Source organism: Pseudopipra pipra, chromosome 9 (assembly GCF_036250125.1).
Source record: "Pseudopipra pipra isolate bDixPip1 chromosome 9, bDixPip1.hap1, whole genome shotgun sequence".
NCBI lineage: Eukaryota > Metazoa > Chordata > Aves > Passeriformes > Pipridae > Pseudopipra > Pseudopipra pipra.
In genome coordinates this window covers 12,734,271-12,751,486 of record NC_087557.1, presented here as the reverse complement: position 1 = coordinate 12,751,486, position 17,216 = coordinate 12,734,271, and the positions used below count along the sequence as shown (strand labels likewise).

The following is a 17,216-nucleotide window of genomic DNA, read 5'->3' as shown; positions in this document are numbered from 1 at the left end:
GAACAGGCTCCCCAGGGAAGTGGTCACAGCACTGATCCTGACAGAGTTCAAGAAGCATTAGGGCAATGCTCTCAGGCCCAGGATGTGACTCTTGGGGATGGTCCTGTGCAGGGCCAGGAGTTGAACGCTGATGATCCTTGTGGGTCCCTTCCAACTCAGGACATATTCTGTGAACTAATGGATAATTCAAACTAGCAAGTTTTGCCAACAAAAGAGTTAAAACATAAAACCAATATGCCCCTCTTAAGATCAGTAGTTATTCTTCATTTATACAGGAAAAGCAAAAGGAGAATTGGGCTAAAGCTTTGACAGACATAGAACTGTAAAGGAAAGAAAATGAAGAGACAGCTTCTGAAAAATCTGGATGGGTCATTCCCTAAAAACATCAGAGGCAAATAAATAAGTATTATGAAGTAAATCTTAACACATTTTCAGTTACATATTTGCAAGTTTCATGATTCATAAAATAAAATAACTGGATGATTTATCCTATGTCTCATAAGAATGCTTTAGAGGTTATTTTAAAGGACTGGTAGTACTTCTGCTTAGCAGAACCTCTGATTAAAACACACTCGTTGGAGCTGAATAATTTTAGATTGCCTTGTGCATACTTACCTGAAGGATGTGGTAATCAGCACTGCCAGGCAGTTAGGTTTGTTTTATTCCTAATTATGCTTATGGTATTTTAGGGTTCTGTAGACTTATGGGTTATCTGAATTTCATTTGCATAGTTGAGAAAGACAAAACTTACCATGAAAATTCATAGCCCCTCTGGCCTAGTGGGAATTTACTTTTCATGGTAAAAAGTCTACATGCCTCTGGGAGAACTTGAAGACAAGTATTCCTGGAATAAGTTTTGCTTTTTGTTAACTGACTTTGTTTTCAGCATATTCAGAGTGTATCATAATTATATTCACTTAGAGAAGAAATATCAATGTCTTGCATTTTAATATGAACCTGGAAAACTTCCAGAGTTACGCAGTTTCCATTCCTGGCAGAACGGTCACACTTAGGAGGCAGGACAGACAGACACATTTCTTCTTGGTGAAGGAAAAAGACTGTCTTCACTCATGCTATCCCACTTCTTAACTCTTGGTTTAAATCCTGTTTTCACAGAAGTGACTATAAATTTTGCCTTTGACTTCAGTGGCATTACTGTTTCATCCAGTGCCTCAGATGTGGGAATGCAAAAGGTCAAGGTGTTGTCAATCTGTGTGACTTGATGCACTTATTCTCCAGCTAAATTGTGCTCCTGTGGCACAGCCTCCATCTCTTGGTTGCTTAAATTCCAGCTACTCAAATCAGAGATATTTCAGTCAATGTCCCTTGTACAGTTATATTTCTTTTTCCTTATGTTGTCTTCTAGACTCTTTGTATGATGCATGCATACAGATACAGGCAGCTTCTTTTCCTGCATTTTCCAGAGCTCAGCCAGGCCTTAATCATACCAGGATTGTTTTGAAACACTTCTTTCAGTACTGGAAGACCACTTATTTTTCTTGGTCCCCAAAGGAGTTGGAATTCTCACCAGCAAAAGCACAAAGATCTGTTATCATTGTAGGACTCCAGGCTGCAAAACTTGGGAGGTCATCAGCTTCCACTGAAATAAGTGCATGTAGAGAATGACCACTGTGTCTCAGCAAAAGATGCTTTATTTCCTTTTGTTTCTAACTTACACTGACAAAGCTGGGTTTGACACATCATTTGATAGCTCAGTGCCACTTCTCAGTTACATCTGGAATGTTTTTCAGCTGTTCAGTCATGCATGACCCACAACGTTTAAATTATAGTCACCTGCAAGTCATGTATAGGTGTGACTGCAAGAGCCACAAAAAGCCAGAGAAGTGCAGTGATTAGAATAAGAGAAAAGGGAGAGTAGGCTGTAGGACTAAATCTTTCTTCCTAAGAACATGATGTTTGGATCTAATGCAAGAATTAAGCTATACTGCTGTGCCTTGAAGGCTCATGTAGTCATATTCCTAGATTGGTTTTCTGTTATACTTAACTGGGGGAGGGGGGGAGGGAGGCACCCCCAAAAAAACCCAACTGCAGAATATGAAATTATCTTCATACTGTCAAAGTAGCATAATACTTTGCAAATAGATGGCTTTTTCTCTGAAAAGAGTCAACCATGTGTGAGAGCAGAGGAAGGAGAAATACCCTTAGCTGTGTGCTCATTGAGCTGACCTTGTCAATGTGGCTGACTCGGAGGATAGATGTCAGATTTTTTATAACAGTGCATTAGAGACCAGCATCCCCAAAATATTAAAGGGCTATCTGAGGCCTGAGGAGACTGCTGTGCTCAAAGCAGCTATATAATTTGTTGGCTAAAGTCATCAGTGTTACATCCTTGACATCATGTCTGTGCTTATAGAAGAGCTGTACAGTCTGCATACTACCACAAAAGGGGAGTGAAAAGGGAGGCGTCGGGCCTGTGCCAAGGCTGTCTTGGGAGAACAAATGCAAATGACACAAGTTAGATGTCCCTTCTGTTTTTGGCTTTGTGCTTGGCAAGTGTAGAGTTTGAGTAGTTCTTAGTGAATGAAGACCCTGCTCCCTTTCCAGTCCAGCAACATCCTCTTGACCTAATACTTCCAGTAGTAAAAGAGGGCCTGAATACATTAGCAATTAAAGGAGATGCATTTTTCCAAATTATTGTGTCTTCCAAAAATTAATAACCCTGCCTGTGATTTTCTTCTGTAATTATTAAAAATCTATTACTCTGCAGCCAAAATTAATAAAACCCAGCTTATTGTGGAACCTTAACATGCACAGTAGCTGAGCTGTTACATTGCTTCTTGACTGATGATCCTGTCACTTAAAAGTTCGATTTGTTGGGAGTTCTGAAGTGGCAAAACAACATGGGAGTAAGTCACTGGAGAAAGGCTGGCACCCACAAGATTAATTTTTTTTTTATATATATGGGAATCAGCATGTTTTAGAGAATACAATAAATTGTAGCATTGTGTAGGGACTGATAGCTTTGTCCCTTAGAGATGGGAGTTTTGAGGAAACTTCTAGCTGAAATTTGGTAACACTGACCTGAAAACAACCACCTTTTTTTGAAATGCTTCTGTTCTTGATTAACCCTAACCTTGCAGTAGGAGCATAAAGTGAATTTTGTAGTCAACAGTATGTGCGATATCCTAAATCTCATTGTGTGTAGTTATTCCTTGATTATAACTAATCATTGATTTAATTAAACAACAATAATAATAATAATTAAGAGAATGATTCATCAATTACATTTGAAGTCACACTGAAAAGAAATGCATTGGTGGGGTTTTTTTTATGTTTTAAATTTCTGCTTAAGGATTTACTTTCTTTTTAAACACATACATGCAATTAAAGAGAAATATTTGCAAACTATTTTTAGATTATTCCTGCTTGAAAATATTTTGTTAAACAATTTTTATTTTGTTTGTTTCTCTCTGTGTAATTGCTGCTTCACATACATTTATAAAAAAATTTAAAAAGCACTTCTAGGATTACCATGCATTCAGCATGACTGAGATTTCTGAAATAAATAGGAATTGTATCACTGGTATATCAGCTCTATTTTTGGTCTTACACATACTGAGAGCTTTCTATTAAGATCTGGTAAAAGATCAAGATGTTTGATATCGGTTGTATTTCCAAAGCTAGACTCTAATTGGCAGTCACCAAATAATTAGGTTAAATTCTAAAATCAATCCTGGAAATATGGATAACTTCATTTTCCAAAATGATAATGATAATAGATTTCAGTGACATCTGGGATTTGAAATTAAATCAAACAGTGTTAAGTCTAGGAGAAGAAAGATCATTATATCATGTCTCTGCACATAAGTTCCACAAAACTTAGACAATGGCAAGGTAAAAATCCTTTAGAGAAAAGACTAATTCCTTGTAGCTTTTGGGACAGATGAAACCTGCATCCAAAAAAGGGACAAGAAGCAGCAGAAACTTGAGTTCAGAGAGAAAAGCAAAAAACCTTTATACAGATGCAAGTCTTACACTTCTGAAAAGCCTGAATGCCTTCTCTTATAAGCCTGAGGCATTTAAGAATTAAGTTTAGAACATAAAAGTAAATCTAAAAATCTGACTTTTATGTGAGACGTCCCCTGCTCTATAGCCAGTATTCTTATGTATGTATGCTTAGTACTCTCTCTTCAGAGAGTCAGGAGTTCTCAAAAACAAGAGAAAATGGCAGAATTTAGCTATACTATTTCTTAATATTGACCTATTATGGAAGGATTTCAATCACAGTTATGACCTCAGTATTCATTCCTGTCAGGAGAAGAGAGACCTATCCTCTTTGCATTCTCTCCTCCTGTCCGTTGTGAATCTCACAGCAAAGTACAACAGCCAGGGCAGCTGAAAGCTGCAATCGCTGTTAGTAGCTGGCTGAGAGAAGGAATACCTTGTTTCCTCCAACCCATCACAGCCCTCTTTCTTGTCTCATCCATCTGTTGTGCATTGTCATTTAGACCATGAATTCTTTGGCACAAGGACTGACATCGATGATAAATTTAATAAAATCTTCCACAATACCACAGCCTTGCCATGTTATTGTCCTGAAGATAAATAGGAACTCTTTGCTTAGTTAAGTGCTTAGAAATACAAGAGTTAGATACATAAATAGCAGTGTACAGTTTTGGAGAAAGAGAATTTATAGAAGCCAGGGCTTCCCAGGTTCCATCCACTCCAATAAGATTTTACTGCTAAGGCTTGACCTTCCACTGACCCATTTGCAAGACCTCTGCTGTCATACCAGACCTGTATTCCTGCATTACAGAGTGTGCAGTGTGGTGGAGTTGCAGATGTAGGATAAGAGATGGAGCACATGGTACTGGAGACCTCAAGCTTATAAACAAATCACCCAATAATCAGGTAAAGAAATGCAGAACTGCAGCTGGCAAAACTGATTTAAGGGGTAACAAAGAGAACAAAGAACAATCATCCAACATTACTGTTTTGGTTTTTCCTGCACTAGGTAACGTACAGGAGGTTTTCTCCTTACAAGATCTCTGGGTATTTACATCCTTGTTGAACTCTTGGGAACAGAGAACATCTTTTCTGATGCTTGGACAATTCCTAGCTCAATACAGCAAAAGCTTTTAAAATATTAATAACATATTTGTTATTAATAGCAAAGTCCATGGCTCAATGAAGGCTTTTAACTTACAGTTTAAGAAAACAGCAGGAGGAAAAAGAAAAAGAAATTTTTAAAAAATAAATAGACCATAAATCAAACTTTTCCAGCAGCTATGCTGATTATGGTTCAAGGCTCTAATCCAAACAGAGTTTGACCATTTGAGTCAAATTCTACATTTACAGATGTAAATTACAAGATAAATAGGGATCTTTCTCCATTAGCCAACCCAAGAAGTAAGAGTATAAAGACTTATTAGTTAAAATATGTGAATTGACATTGGGGGTTTTATTATTCTAATTAGGAACAGGAAAATTCCTATTCCATTTTGTAATTAAAACAGTACACATTCTACCATCTAATTATATTTGACATTTTCAAGGTGTTGGGAGTTGAAGTCTATAATTACAGAAATACTACTGCCTTAAGCAGAACACTGCATAAATATTCATATATGAAATAGCCAGTTATACTGTTTAGAAGATTTTAGAAAGATTTACTTTTTTTTAAGAAATGTTAGGCTTTAAGAAGATGCATTTAATATTTGTATTTTTAAAAAGATTGGAAGAAAAATGTCCTGTGGGATCTGACATACTGTATATAGCAAATTGACTACAAACCTATTCATTAGTATTGTAAGCAGTTATGTTGGAGATTCATAGTCCTTTAAAATTATTTCTTTTCTTTTAGCAGAGTGAGTAATTACAGTCAGAAATAATATGGGAGTCCTGTAGTGAAGTCATAAGACAGTAAAATGCAATTCTTACAATTCCTTGATTTTGTAATTAATAATAAAATTATAGCTTACATACAGTAGTTTAGAAAAAAGTTATCCACATCTTTTATTTTAGTGTCTCACAATAAAATACCACTTCAGATATCACCTATTTTTGATAGTTGAATATTGCCATTTAAAACAATTGCCTTCCTAAGAATCTCACGATAAAAGTGTAGTTGGACTTGTTGGTAATGCATAGCCTATTGTTCAAAGAAAGACTCCCTTTCCTGATATTGGAGAAATGGAAAAATACACACTAAAGATGGAACTCTGAATGCAAGGTGTTCCATGAGTGTGCCTGCTCTGTGTTTCCATTCTAAGAAATGAACCTTTGGGGACATCTTGATAAAAGAGTGTAATTTCTGAAAAGAAGGGCAATAGGCACTCTGCCTGTTTTGTTGATTTAGCTCATTGGAATGTTCGTGTCCTGTTATAAGATGCTTTGCCCCATGGGGCATGGACCCTGGCTAAGTCTTTATGTATGACTTTCAAATATTTAATAATAAAAGATGTTGCAAATGTTTCAAGAGTTAAATACTGTGCAGAAGGGAAGTTGCAATGCGTGTGAGTTGAAATGCTGTGCAGAATTCCAATGTCCAAGCAAGAGCAGCAGAGACTCAGTGCAAGCTCCCTGCACACCAGGACAGCATGCACTGTGGCAGCCTTCCTTCAGGAGGACACTTATCCCAATGGGGTCCATAGTCTCTGTGCAGGCAGGTGTTGAGAGAAGGGCAGAGTCTGAAGAGTTTAGGGAAGTTCTCTTTCGTCCTGCACATCTGTATAATGACTGGAAGCAGTCTAGCCCATGTTGACTAATCATGCATGCTTGCTTTATGGTCAGTCAGGGGCTGCATCCAGCAGGAAGTGAGGAGCAGTATATAAAGCATCCAGTTAAAGAACTGGACTTCTTCCTGTGGTGGGCAGGAAGCAGGACTCGATTTAGTGACATGGTATATAATTATTCCATATATATTTATGTCAGATTATATAATAGTTGTGTATTCACATAACATGTATTACATATTGTGTATGTTATATGCTATACAAAATATGTATGTGTAATATAGTATATGAGTGCAAATAGATATATACATGTTTGGGTTATATATATATACACACACACTACTTACTGAAGCAAACTTCCTAGATCCTGGTGTTATTTTTGTAATGCTCACAGCACTTAAGGATGGCAATACACATTTCCTCCCTTTCTGTGCAACCACAGCCTCTATACTACGTGCCATTACAATGCAATCAACTTGAACACAGACAAGCAAAATTCTTCCATTCTCCACCTCCTTCAGATTTTGCTTGGAACACTTTGAAGACACAACTTAGCTTCTTCAAATCTGTCATTCAGCAGAGCAAAGATAAGCTGTTCTTTTAAACAAAAACTAAGTCATATTAAAAGATGTTTCGATTAAATGTAGCTGGAACCCTCCTTCTTTAATCACTCAGTTACATTTTATGCAAAAAGTCTACATTTTAAAATGCTTAAATGCTTCAAAATCTGAAAATTGTCAGTTAATGCAAGAAACCATTGTCCCTCTGCAACGTATAGCAGATTTTATTATTAATAATTTTTCTGAAACACATATTGACCCCATTTTACCTCTGCTTTTTCTATTGTATTGTAGAATGGGATGAAGAACATTGATTTTAATCAATCAGTTATTTTTGTAAATGCGAACTGAACATTGCAAGAACAATATAATCTAAGTATGCCCAAAATATGTTAGATCAATCCATATTTCTCATAATCTCAGATGCTATTATGCATAGGTACCTTCATTGTAGTAGACACACTGGGAAGGAGTCATTGCATCTTAGTGGAGGAGCAGGAGTTTACTCTGGTGTTGCCTTATTCAGGGAGGACTCTGGAAAATAACAAACAAAATGTATTTCTGAGCATTTACTTAGAGGATACAGAGAATAATCACATCCTGCTGGTCACCTCTGAATGCCCCAACACCCACCCTCAGGGCAGGGCTGCCCTCTCTATTTGCTTATAAACCAATGGCTTTAAAATGCCTTTTTGCTATTTCTTCTCTTGAATGACTTCCTTCCACAGAGACTTATTGGTTGAATCTGTGCTTTACAGAGCTGGTGGGAAGCAGGGGTGAATTTATCCCCAGAAGGGCCAACTCTGCTCTTAATAAATTACTGGAAGTAATTGCAAAGCATAAAATCACTAAATAGAAAGAGGATAAAAGACCATAGTCATCATGGTTCCAAACAGACTGAGTCTTGCCAAAGTTAATTGCTTTTCTGATAGAATGGCAAAATGAATGTGCAAAGGCAGAACGCTATTTTATCATATATTTAGATTCTAGGGAAGCACTGGATACTGGTTTTCATTAACTATCACTTTGAAACTTAATACAAACTGGCTTTGATGTAATGACTGTTGTACACATGACACAGAGTTGCTCAAGGACCAAAAAGAGCGATTGATGAACAGCAGAATGCTGAGGCCCCACATGGGAGATTGCAGTCCTGCTACGCTTTTTTTTAAAAAAGGTTAAAATCAAAGTTTGTCTATTAATGATTCATAGATGAAAAGGATAAATTATGTGTGCTGAAGATTGGACTGGGTGTTTTGACTAGCTTGGTAGAACACATGCTTATTAATATCAACTGAACAGTATAATATCTCTAGAGAATTAATTATTTAAAGATAATAAAATGGATATGACAGGAAGCAGTGAGATGTAAATAGCAAACATCACAGAGATTTATTAACAGACTCTGTTGTCTTTGCAAAAGCATTGCTATTCCATTTCCAAACAGTAATTTGTTGCTTTCTTCTCTTCTAGTTGCCCATATTGGCATCTTCTGTTGTTAGCCTCTATTTTCTTGAACTTACTGATGTCTTCAAGCCAGTTCACTCTGGATTTAATTGCTATGACAAGAGTCTGAGTATGCCATACATTGAACCTACACAAGAGTCTGTTCCCTTCTTGATGTTGCTTAGTCTGGTTTTTGCTGGACCATCAATTACGGTAAGTTTGAGGTGCTACTGTCACTTAATAAGGATTTTGAACAGAGTTTCAGTTGACATAAAGAAAATAGCATCTTTGGTTTCAGTTAAGCTGCAGACTGTCATCCAGGCTAATTACCTTAGGATTTAACATTTGTATTTCATTCTTCTGTAGCAAAAGGAGACACACTCCTTAAAACATCTCCTGTAGCACTTCATCTACTCTCACTATCCTGATTGTGGACATTAATATTAAGAAACAGCATCTACGATTGGGTGATAATAGCTTGAATCATTCTGTTACACTCTACAAATATTTGAACTTTAACAGACAGGACATCTCCATACTCTGAGATACAAAAAATTCAAGATTTTGTTGGAAATAGCCCTGGATTTGCCACTTTTTTTTAGAACTAGCTTTATTTGATAAGAAGGTATATCAGTCTTGTCAGTGAACTCAACATTTTCCCAAATAACACTGGAACACCTCTAAATTTCAGGTTAGTCATTAAGAGCAGGCAAAAAGGGGCTGTTTTAACCATTCACCCAAAGGGAGGAGATGATTTCAGCAGAACAGAGATGTCCTGTCAGAATATGAGCCATATATATATATATATATATATATATATATATGAAAAAGAGGGAATTCATTTTGTCTGCTTTTAGCAGTTCAGATAGGAACCTTATTCTCACACCACTCCTGTCTGGCAAATGGAGAGAGAAATTCACCTTGAGTGAGTGATTCCATGCACCTAAAAAGCTGAATCAACCTTTTGAAAGGATCTCTTCTCTCCCCTGACAGCAGTGACTACACATCTCAGATAGGCACTTCTCGAACGCCAGCTGCAAATGTATCTCTGCTGCCAGCTTCTCTGAATTCCCTTAAATTCAACCAGTTCATTCCTTTTATACTATCCAATTTACAGTTAAAAAAAATCTATAAAATATGATGCCTCTATAAAAATCATCAAGTGCTGTTATCTCTTTGCTTTCCAGAATGTTTTTTCTTTATTTGTCTTTTTTTTTTTAACTGAACTGTTCTTACTGCATTTGATTTTGTTGCTTTAGAAATTATTTTTGAAGGATTCTGCGCAAGCAGCAGGCTAAAAATTGCGCTCATTTAGCAACTGGGAGCTAAGACTCTCTGTGATCCTGGTGCAAAATGATTGCTACAAACACCAAATACTGTGACCAAAACCAAAACTTCGGTATTGTGGTTTGGCTGGATTTCTTAAGGTTAGGCAGTGTTTCTGTTAACAGCAAAGTGGACTTTTCTCAAGTAGCTACAGAAGGAATCTTTCTAGACTCATTTGGGCCACAGTAGAGGGGTAAAACCTGATTTTTACTTTGGAGAGTTTATTTCAAGCCTAGGTAATATCAAACACCTTAAATCAAGATAAAAGATGCCCATTTCGTTACATAGTATTTATTAAGGGCTGTGATTACAGCTAAATTATTTCAGCATTGCATGAAGTTTTGCAATAGAAAATGTCATTCTTGCTTGAATCATTCTACCAGCAGTACTGAAAATTGACCAAAAACATGCCATGTGAGGAACTCAAACCCACACTTGAGCATGCCTATAAAAAATAAGTTTGGTAAACAAAATAAATCCAGAAGCTTCAAAGTACAACTGGCTGAAAGCTGAAGGCCTTAGGAAGGTGTAATTCATTAACACTTGTGTGAGCATGAATGTGATGCTGAATGTATTAGTTGGAGACTGGGGAGTGATAGTGCAAAATACACAACTTCCGTCAGCTCCTTATTTTTCAAAGTAAAAAAGCTGGAATAAAAAAGTCTGGGATTTTTTGTCCAAGTGGTCCCTTTTTCTTTGGAAAAATAGGCCAGTGAAGCTCAGTGAAAAAAGATTACAGTTGTACCATTGTCATCTTATAGAGTTTAGCGTTTTACAAATTACTTTTCATTAACATTTCAATTAATTATACACTTCATAAAGCTTGTAAAATATAGAAAAGAAAGCATGAGCTATGTGAGGAATTGAGGATCTCCAGTATATCCAAGTCTGTGTCTACACTTCAGGTACATACTGCAGTATGAGGCAGGAGGTCATCAAGACTCAATAAAATACAGGTGTGATTAAGCCACATTTTAAATATTATCAAAGAGTGTAAATAAGAAAAAAGAAAAGAAAAATTGTGTGTGAGGAAGAAGACAAGCAAATTCCACTCTCAGTCCCTCCTTATTAGAAATATAGGAATAGGAAGTAATAGTAGAAATATTAGGAAGTAATTTTTTTCTGTATTATTTTTGTTGATATAATAATTTTTCCCATATATAAACCCATTCACTTTAATTATTTTTACAAAAAAAAATCTAACATTTTATAATTTATTTTCCCAAGCCATTATTTCAGAAAGATCTGAAATAAGGCTTTGGGGCTTTATGTTGTGGTTTTTCCTTTGGGCTTTTTTGCTCATTATTAGTGAGTAGCAAATGCTTTTAAACAGGTCTGTTCTGTAGACCTGAAGGGTTACAAAAAGTAACTACCTGTATTATTGACATATGTCTTATAGCTTGTGGCATAGATTAAATTTTGTATATGTATTCACAAACCACAGGAGACTTCAGTGTGGAACAACTGGACTTGAGGAAATTACCAAGATGGATGTTTTAAGTCTGGAATATAGATATACCTGAATTGCAACATGACTGCCATTTGCTTCAAAGAACTCTGAATCTGATCCTCTGACAGATTTGCTCTCTAGTTACTCCTTCAGAAATATTAGGACCAGTTATTTAATGGTATCAGTGTAGGTTCAAACTCTTATCAGCCACTGACTAAAAACCTGCTTAAAGGCCCTTTCTAATAGAGATCACTAGGAAATTAGATCACATTAATCTGGGAAATCAATTCATGCAAGAGAAATTCACTGCTGGCAGTTTCAGTCCTACTGCCTCCTCAATTGTGGGAGTTGGTTTCTTTGCAAATACCAGCCTCTGAGTTTTCCTTGACATAGGCCTTGTAGTTTCCTACTTTTTTCCTCTCTCACACAAGCTAATCCATCTATCTTCTGTTTTCCCTGTACCAGACGTTCACTAAAGCTTGCATAAAAACTATTAGAATGTGTCAGGCTTTTAAGTTTGAAGTACTACTGATTTCTCTGGGAAGCTTCAGATCTAAATTGATCCAACGTAGACAGATAATAGTGAACATAGTTCTCAGCTAATTAGAATTCCTTAAATAACCCTTACCACTGAGTTTTCAATGTCATAAGACAACCTTCAATACTTTGATTTTTCTGGCAAAGAAATTTCAGTTTATTAAAACTTTAGCTAAAAATAGAGTTAGACTATGCTTGTCCATGTTACCTCCCTTCTCCTCGGGTGAGGGGTGTTAGTATGGACAGACTTCACTGGTAATTACAGCAGATTCAGCACAATTCAGATCCTTTGGCACCTCATTGCATTGTAAGCTTTGTGCATTCCATGTATTAGTTTTCAATGCAGCTGTGGCTAGGCAAGCTGAACCTCCTGTTAGTGGTGAGAACTGCCTCATTAAGTTCAATATTTCAATCCAGCCCTTATTCTGAACTCTGTACAAACCCTGTACAGATTTCCAAGTTGTTGTACTATTGAACAAGGCAAACAATAAAATCTGAGACTGCAAATGTATAAATGAGTCTGGATTTTCCAGCAAGTAACACTGTTTTTCATTCATATTCTTCCCCTTATAAACTGTTGTCTAGGACTTTGGTCATAATCTGTTTTGCTTGGTGTGGTCAGAGGGACCATAAGGACAGAACTTTTTCTGCTGCTGTGGATCTGGTTAAAACCCTAGCCAAATTAAACAAATACAGAAGAGCAGGCTGTCATGTAATTAGAAGCTGCTAGGGATTCCTAGGCTTGCAGCCAAGACTGAATTCTAAAACCACCTCAAGAGCACTAGGATATTGCAGTGGCTCTGGATTATTTTAGAGGTGAGATTTTACGATTATTGCTTTTTTATTGTAGAAGCATTAAGCTTCAGCTGTAGATCAAGGCCTGGAACCACTGAGCACAGTATACTGTATGCTATTTGCATTTCATTTCAGGCCACCTTCTTGCCTGCCCTCACTCAGGCTAAGTTGCATTGCTTTATGTTCACATATTGATACAAATCTTTTAAAGGGATGACATTGGTTGTGCTGCAGTTATATTTCAGCCCTTTAAATTCAATCAGGATCTTCTGAGTAAGTGCTACTTTTAATTTAATGGCTCCTTTGTCATTGCAGATAATGATAGGAGAAGGAATTCTCTACTGTTGCCTGTCCAAAAGAAGAAATGGGATTGGAACAGAGGCCAATATTAATGCAGGAGGATGCAACTTCAATTCTTTTCTTAGAAGAGCTGTCAGATTTGTTGGTGGGTTTCAAATGTTAGTCAAAAAGTAGAGCTTTCCATATACATTTAATTTTCACCATGCAGGTTTCCTTCTCTGAAACAGCCTTTCAGAACAGAACTGTCATGGGCATACATCTTCTTCTGCTAGAAAATGTGAGAAGAAACTGTCAGACTGCAACAGAGCAGCCCCATACTCAGTAATGCAGCACCTACACTCTCTATTTTCCCTTTCCTCTCCTGTACTACTGTCAGTATCTCTAAAAGAATAATTTGTTTTTCCTTCCCTGCCCACCTTGAGCTGGCTGCCTTTTAATGATTTCAGTGTATAGTTTCCCCTGCCTGTCTTCAGTGCATCATAAGGATTCAACCCACCTGTCACGATATTCAGCCTGACAGTGAAAACTTGTCAGAAACTCAATAGGTTTGACATTCTTTTTCTGGAATGTGTTTATCTTCCTCTCAAAAAGGTCTGGAATCTGGCAGCTTAAATGATAGAGGAACATGTTAAATTGTTTTGTTTTACTTTGTTTTAATTGTCATTAATGAGAAACTGTCCTCGAAAAGGCAACTGGACTTTGATCTCCTTTTTACAATTAATTCCCTGTACCAATGAGAGGCTAAAGGAAAGGTTTACTCTGTTTCAGAAATTCATAAGAGAGGGCAGCCTAGGCAAAGACAACCAGCAGCACAGGAGACTGAAAACCTGGTAGGACAACTATTCCCTGGGTTTCTGTAGTCGTGCAAGCAGGAAGGGAGTGACAAGCAGGGTTATACATTCTGTGACCAGCAAAGCATCCTCTTAAGAGCAGCAGTGAGGAAGTAAGCAGAGGGTTGGTACATTACAACATGAGCAAGGATACCCCATGTTCACTTCTTCTCCTGTTTGGTATTCCTTCACCAAAAAGACAAGCTCAAAGACACATGAATATCATTCCTGATTCATACTCTGGATTTGCAGTTTCTTTCATATTTTGATGACTTAAACATTCTTCCAGTTTTAGGATGAAAAATAGATTTATCTATATGAACACAAGTAGGGAATTCTAGGCAAATCTTTAGGAGAAATGCATTTGAAAATGTTCAGTAAAGCAATTGCTTTACTTCAATTGCCTTGTGAATTAGGCATTATTAATCAGACAGAAACACTGATCCTTTACGAAATAGACTTAAAATGTGGAATAGTGGCAAGGACACAACACTCAAAAAATATCAGAGGTGTGAAGGTAGCCAGAGTTATCACCAGCTGGTGATTCTGTGGTAGTAAAAAGAGAACAGGTCTTCTGACCAATGATCTGATGGGCAGCAGGCCATGTTATTTAAAGCTCACATTCCAGTGGGAAAGTACAAGGACTGGATGAGCCCATGTGCTCTCCTCAAATAGTTGGCTATCCTTTAGTCAGTTCAGAAAAATTCCCTCCAAATTGAAGCAGCTCCAGTGTAGTTCACTTTTATGAAAGGATGTTGGAGGACATCAAGCCATTAAAACAAAATATTAAATATCAACAGGAAGAAAACAAGCATAAATTATCTTATTTTTTTATATTAAAGAATTCAACTTTGCAACAAGCTTTCATTAGAAAAACCCTCTCATTCTTGACTTAAATTCAAGTTTAGTGACACAAGCCAACAGAGTTCTGTGGAATGCATTTTGCACTATTAATTAACCTAATTAATGCATATAATAAAGTTAACAAGCTGTGTTGATTTCTTTCCTAGGTGTTCATGTGTTTGGTCTTTGTGCAACTGCTCTTGTTACTGATATTATACAGCTATCAACAGGATATCAGGCACCATATTTCTTGACTGTTTGCAAGCCTAACTATACATCCTTAAATGTATCCTGCTCAGAGAATTCATACGTTGTGGAAGATATTTGCTCAGGAGCTGATCTCAATATTATCAATGCTGGAAGGTTGGTTCTATCCTTAATTGTCTACATTTTTAAGTATTCATTTATTTTTTATTTTCTGTCCCAATTTCAAGATTTTTTTTCCTAGTTAAGTCTGAATGAGTTTGTCAGTTTTTTATAACAAAGGTGAGTGCATAAATGTCTTTTTAGTGATGTTCAATTTTCTTTTTAAAGGTATTAGTCTAACAGTGGGCATCTGTTTTCGCTCCTTCAAAGGAGACAATTTCCTATACCATTATTAATATGTATAGCATCTGCTGTAGGAATTATAGTATAAGTTCTCGAGTCCATGAGGTTAATTTGACTTCAGTAATCAGAGTTTGTAAGGGACTCGTTCTGAGATTCCTAATGGCCTTCATTTTTTATTTGTACTTCCCAGAAACTCTGGCTCCAGAAATTTGCCTCTAAACTCCCCTAGGAAAAGTATAGAGAAGAACACATAATTATCCAGCTGATTACATGAAATCATTTTTCTGCAGCATCCCCAAATATCCAGTGGTCCCTATTGTCCATCTTTCCCTCTATTTATCATCAAAGAACCTTTTCAGTCATTTCTGTTCAGAATCCTTTGTCATTTCTGATGTTCTGACTCAGTATGACTCTCTCTCTCAGTATGACTCTTTTTCTTCCTTGTTCTCCCTCTACACATCCTCATGCATGAGCATTAGAGTGATACACTGTCATCTGAGTTCAGGACATGTTTTCTTTAAGACCTTTGTTCACCTTTTCAATACAGAACCATACAAAAAGGCTACATATTTTTAGCTTGAATTATTTTCATTTTAAAGATAACAAATAGAGGAACAAAAGCAGTGACACCATTAGAGAGTTCAGAGAGTGCATTTAGTCTATGCTTGCCTTGAAAGCATAGGAATAGAAAATAAAGAGAAAATTGACTGTAGCGTAGTGACACACCTTATATCCATAAAAACGCCATCAAATTAAGGTTAAGTTCTGAATGGTACTAAAGTTCATAGAATCAAATCTACACATTAGTTCCACAGAGACTGTAAGTAGATTTATGCTTCACTAAAACCTGCACAGAGTAAAGGAGTTGATTAGCTATTATAAACATTTACTTTTTTTTCATGTCTCTTTTCGGTCCTCAACCCTGAACTTGTTCCCCAGGGATACTATTTGTGAAAGGTTTGTTCAGGGAGGAAAAAAAAAGGAAGAATTTAGGTCTGTCTCTAGAAATGAAAAAGGAACCCTGCAGATTTCATCTTGGCCAGAGTTATGAGTCTGCTGGAGCCATGGGCTCAAATTCAGGTCAGCAGTGTGCGGCATTCACACTGAACTACATGCACATCTTTGACTGCCAATTAATTATGTAGAACAGACAAGGCAAAATGCATAGGAAAGAAATTCAGAAAGTAGACTGCTGCTTTGCAGAAAAAATGTCTTTGAAGTTAAAGGGCTGTGCTTCAGTCTTTGCTATTTTAAACTAACTAACTCAGGTGTTGCTGGGAAAATGGCTGTACATGGAGCCCAGTTAGGGTGGCAAGATCCATCTGTGACGCCAAGTGATTGTTCAAGTGTTTATCCCAAGCTGAGCTTTCTCAGGTGAAAGTTGCTGCTGTGACTTCTTCACCAAGACAGCCAGCATGTTACATTGTCCATACCATTTTAAGGAGATAAATGTACAGATATAAATGGCTATGCATCCTCACTGCATCTAGAGCTCAGAGGTCACAGAAGTTTTATGATCTAGATGTCCACTGTAGAACAGTGTTACTGAATGCACCCCCAGCTTTTTTTCCCTCTACTGCATGAAAATCTCTCCTTCGTATTCCCATCACTTTTCTTTAGTTGTTTTTAGAGGATTGAAATGGGTCTATAAGAGTAATATTAAAATGTTAGACAGGCTCATGTGATGGTTCTCTGTAGCTTCTACTTACACAAATTCTCCTTTTGTCAGAGAAGTAGAAGCTAAGCTTTCACTTTTTAATTTTCATATCTGAAGTTTCTGACTCAAGACCCAGTCCACATCATTAAAGTCTGCAGGTTTTCAGTGGGAGCAGAAGGGCCTCAGCAGCTTCAGGAGTAGACCTGATACTGCCTACTGTCTTACAGA

General features: G+C 36.9%; 2 protein-coding genes across 3 annotated transcripts in view; one reads left to right on the top strand and one right to left on the bottom strand.

The window, feature by feature from the left end:
- Positions 1 to 7,719, bottom strand: part of PLPPR5 (phospholipid phosphatase related 5) — a 107,492-nt gene extending 99,773 nt beyond the window's left edge. Inside the window, exon 1 of the mRNA XM_064664684.1 lies at positions 7,699 to 7,719. Within this exon, the coding sequence (XP_064520754.1) occupies positions 7,699 to 7,704 (6 nt within the window). The 5' untranslated portion in view covers positions 7,705 to 7,719. The remainder of the gene's footprint in view (positions 1 to 7,698) is intronic.
- Positions 1 to 17,216, top strand: part of PLPPR4 (phospholipid phosphatase related 4) — a 29,655-nt gene that overhangs the window by 3,539 nt on the left and 8,900 nt on the right. The window contains exons 2-4 of one of the 2 annotated variants that reach the window (XM_064664680.1): positions 8,729 to 8,914; positions 13,125 to 13,254; positions 14,950 to 15,145. In XM_064664680.1, the coding sequence (XP_064520750.1) occupies positions 8,729 to 8,914; positions 13,125 to 13,254; positions 14,950 to 15,145 (512 nt within the window). Of the gene's footprint in view, positions 1 to 8,728; positions 8,915 to 13,124; positions 13,268 to 14,949; positions 15,146 to 17,216 lie in introns of those variants that run through there. The other variant, XM_064664681.1, reaches the window with a different exon arrangement.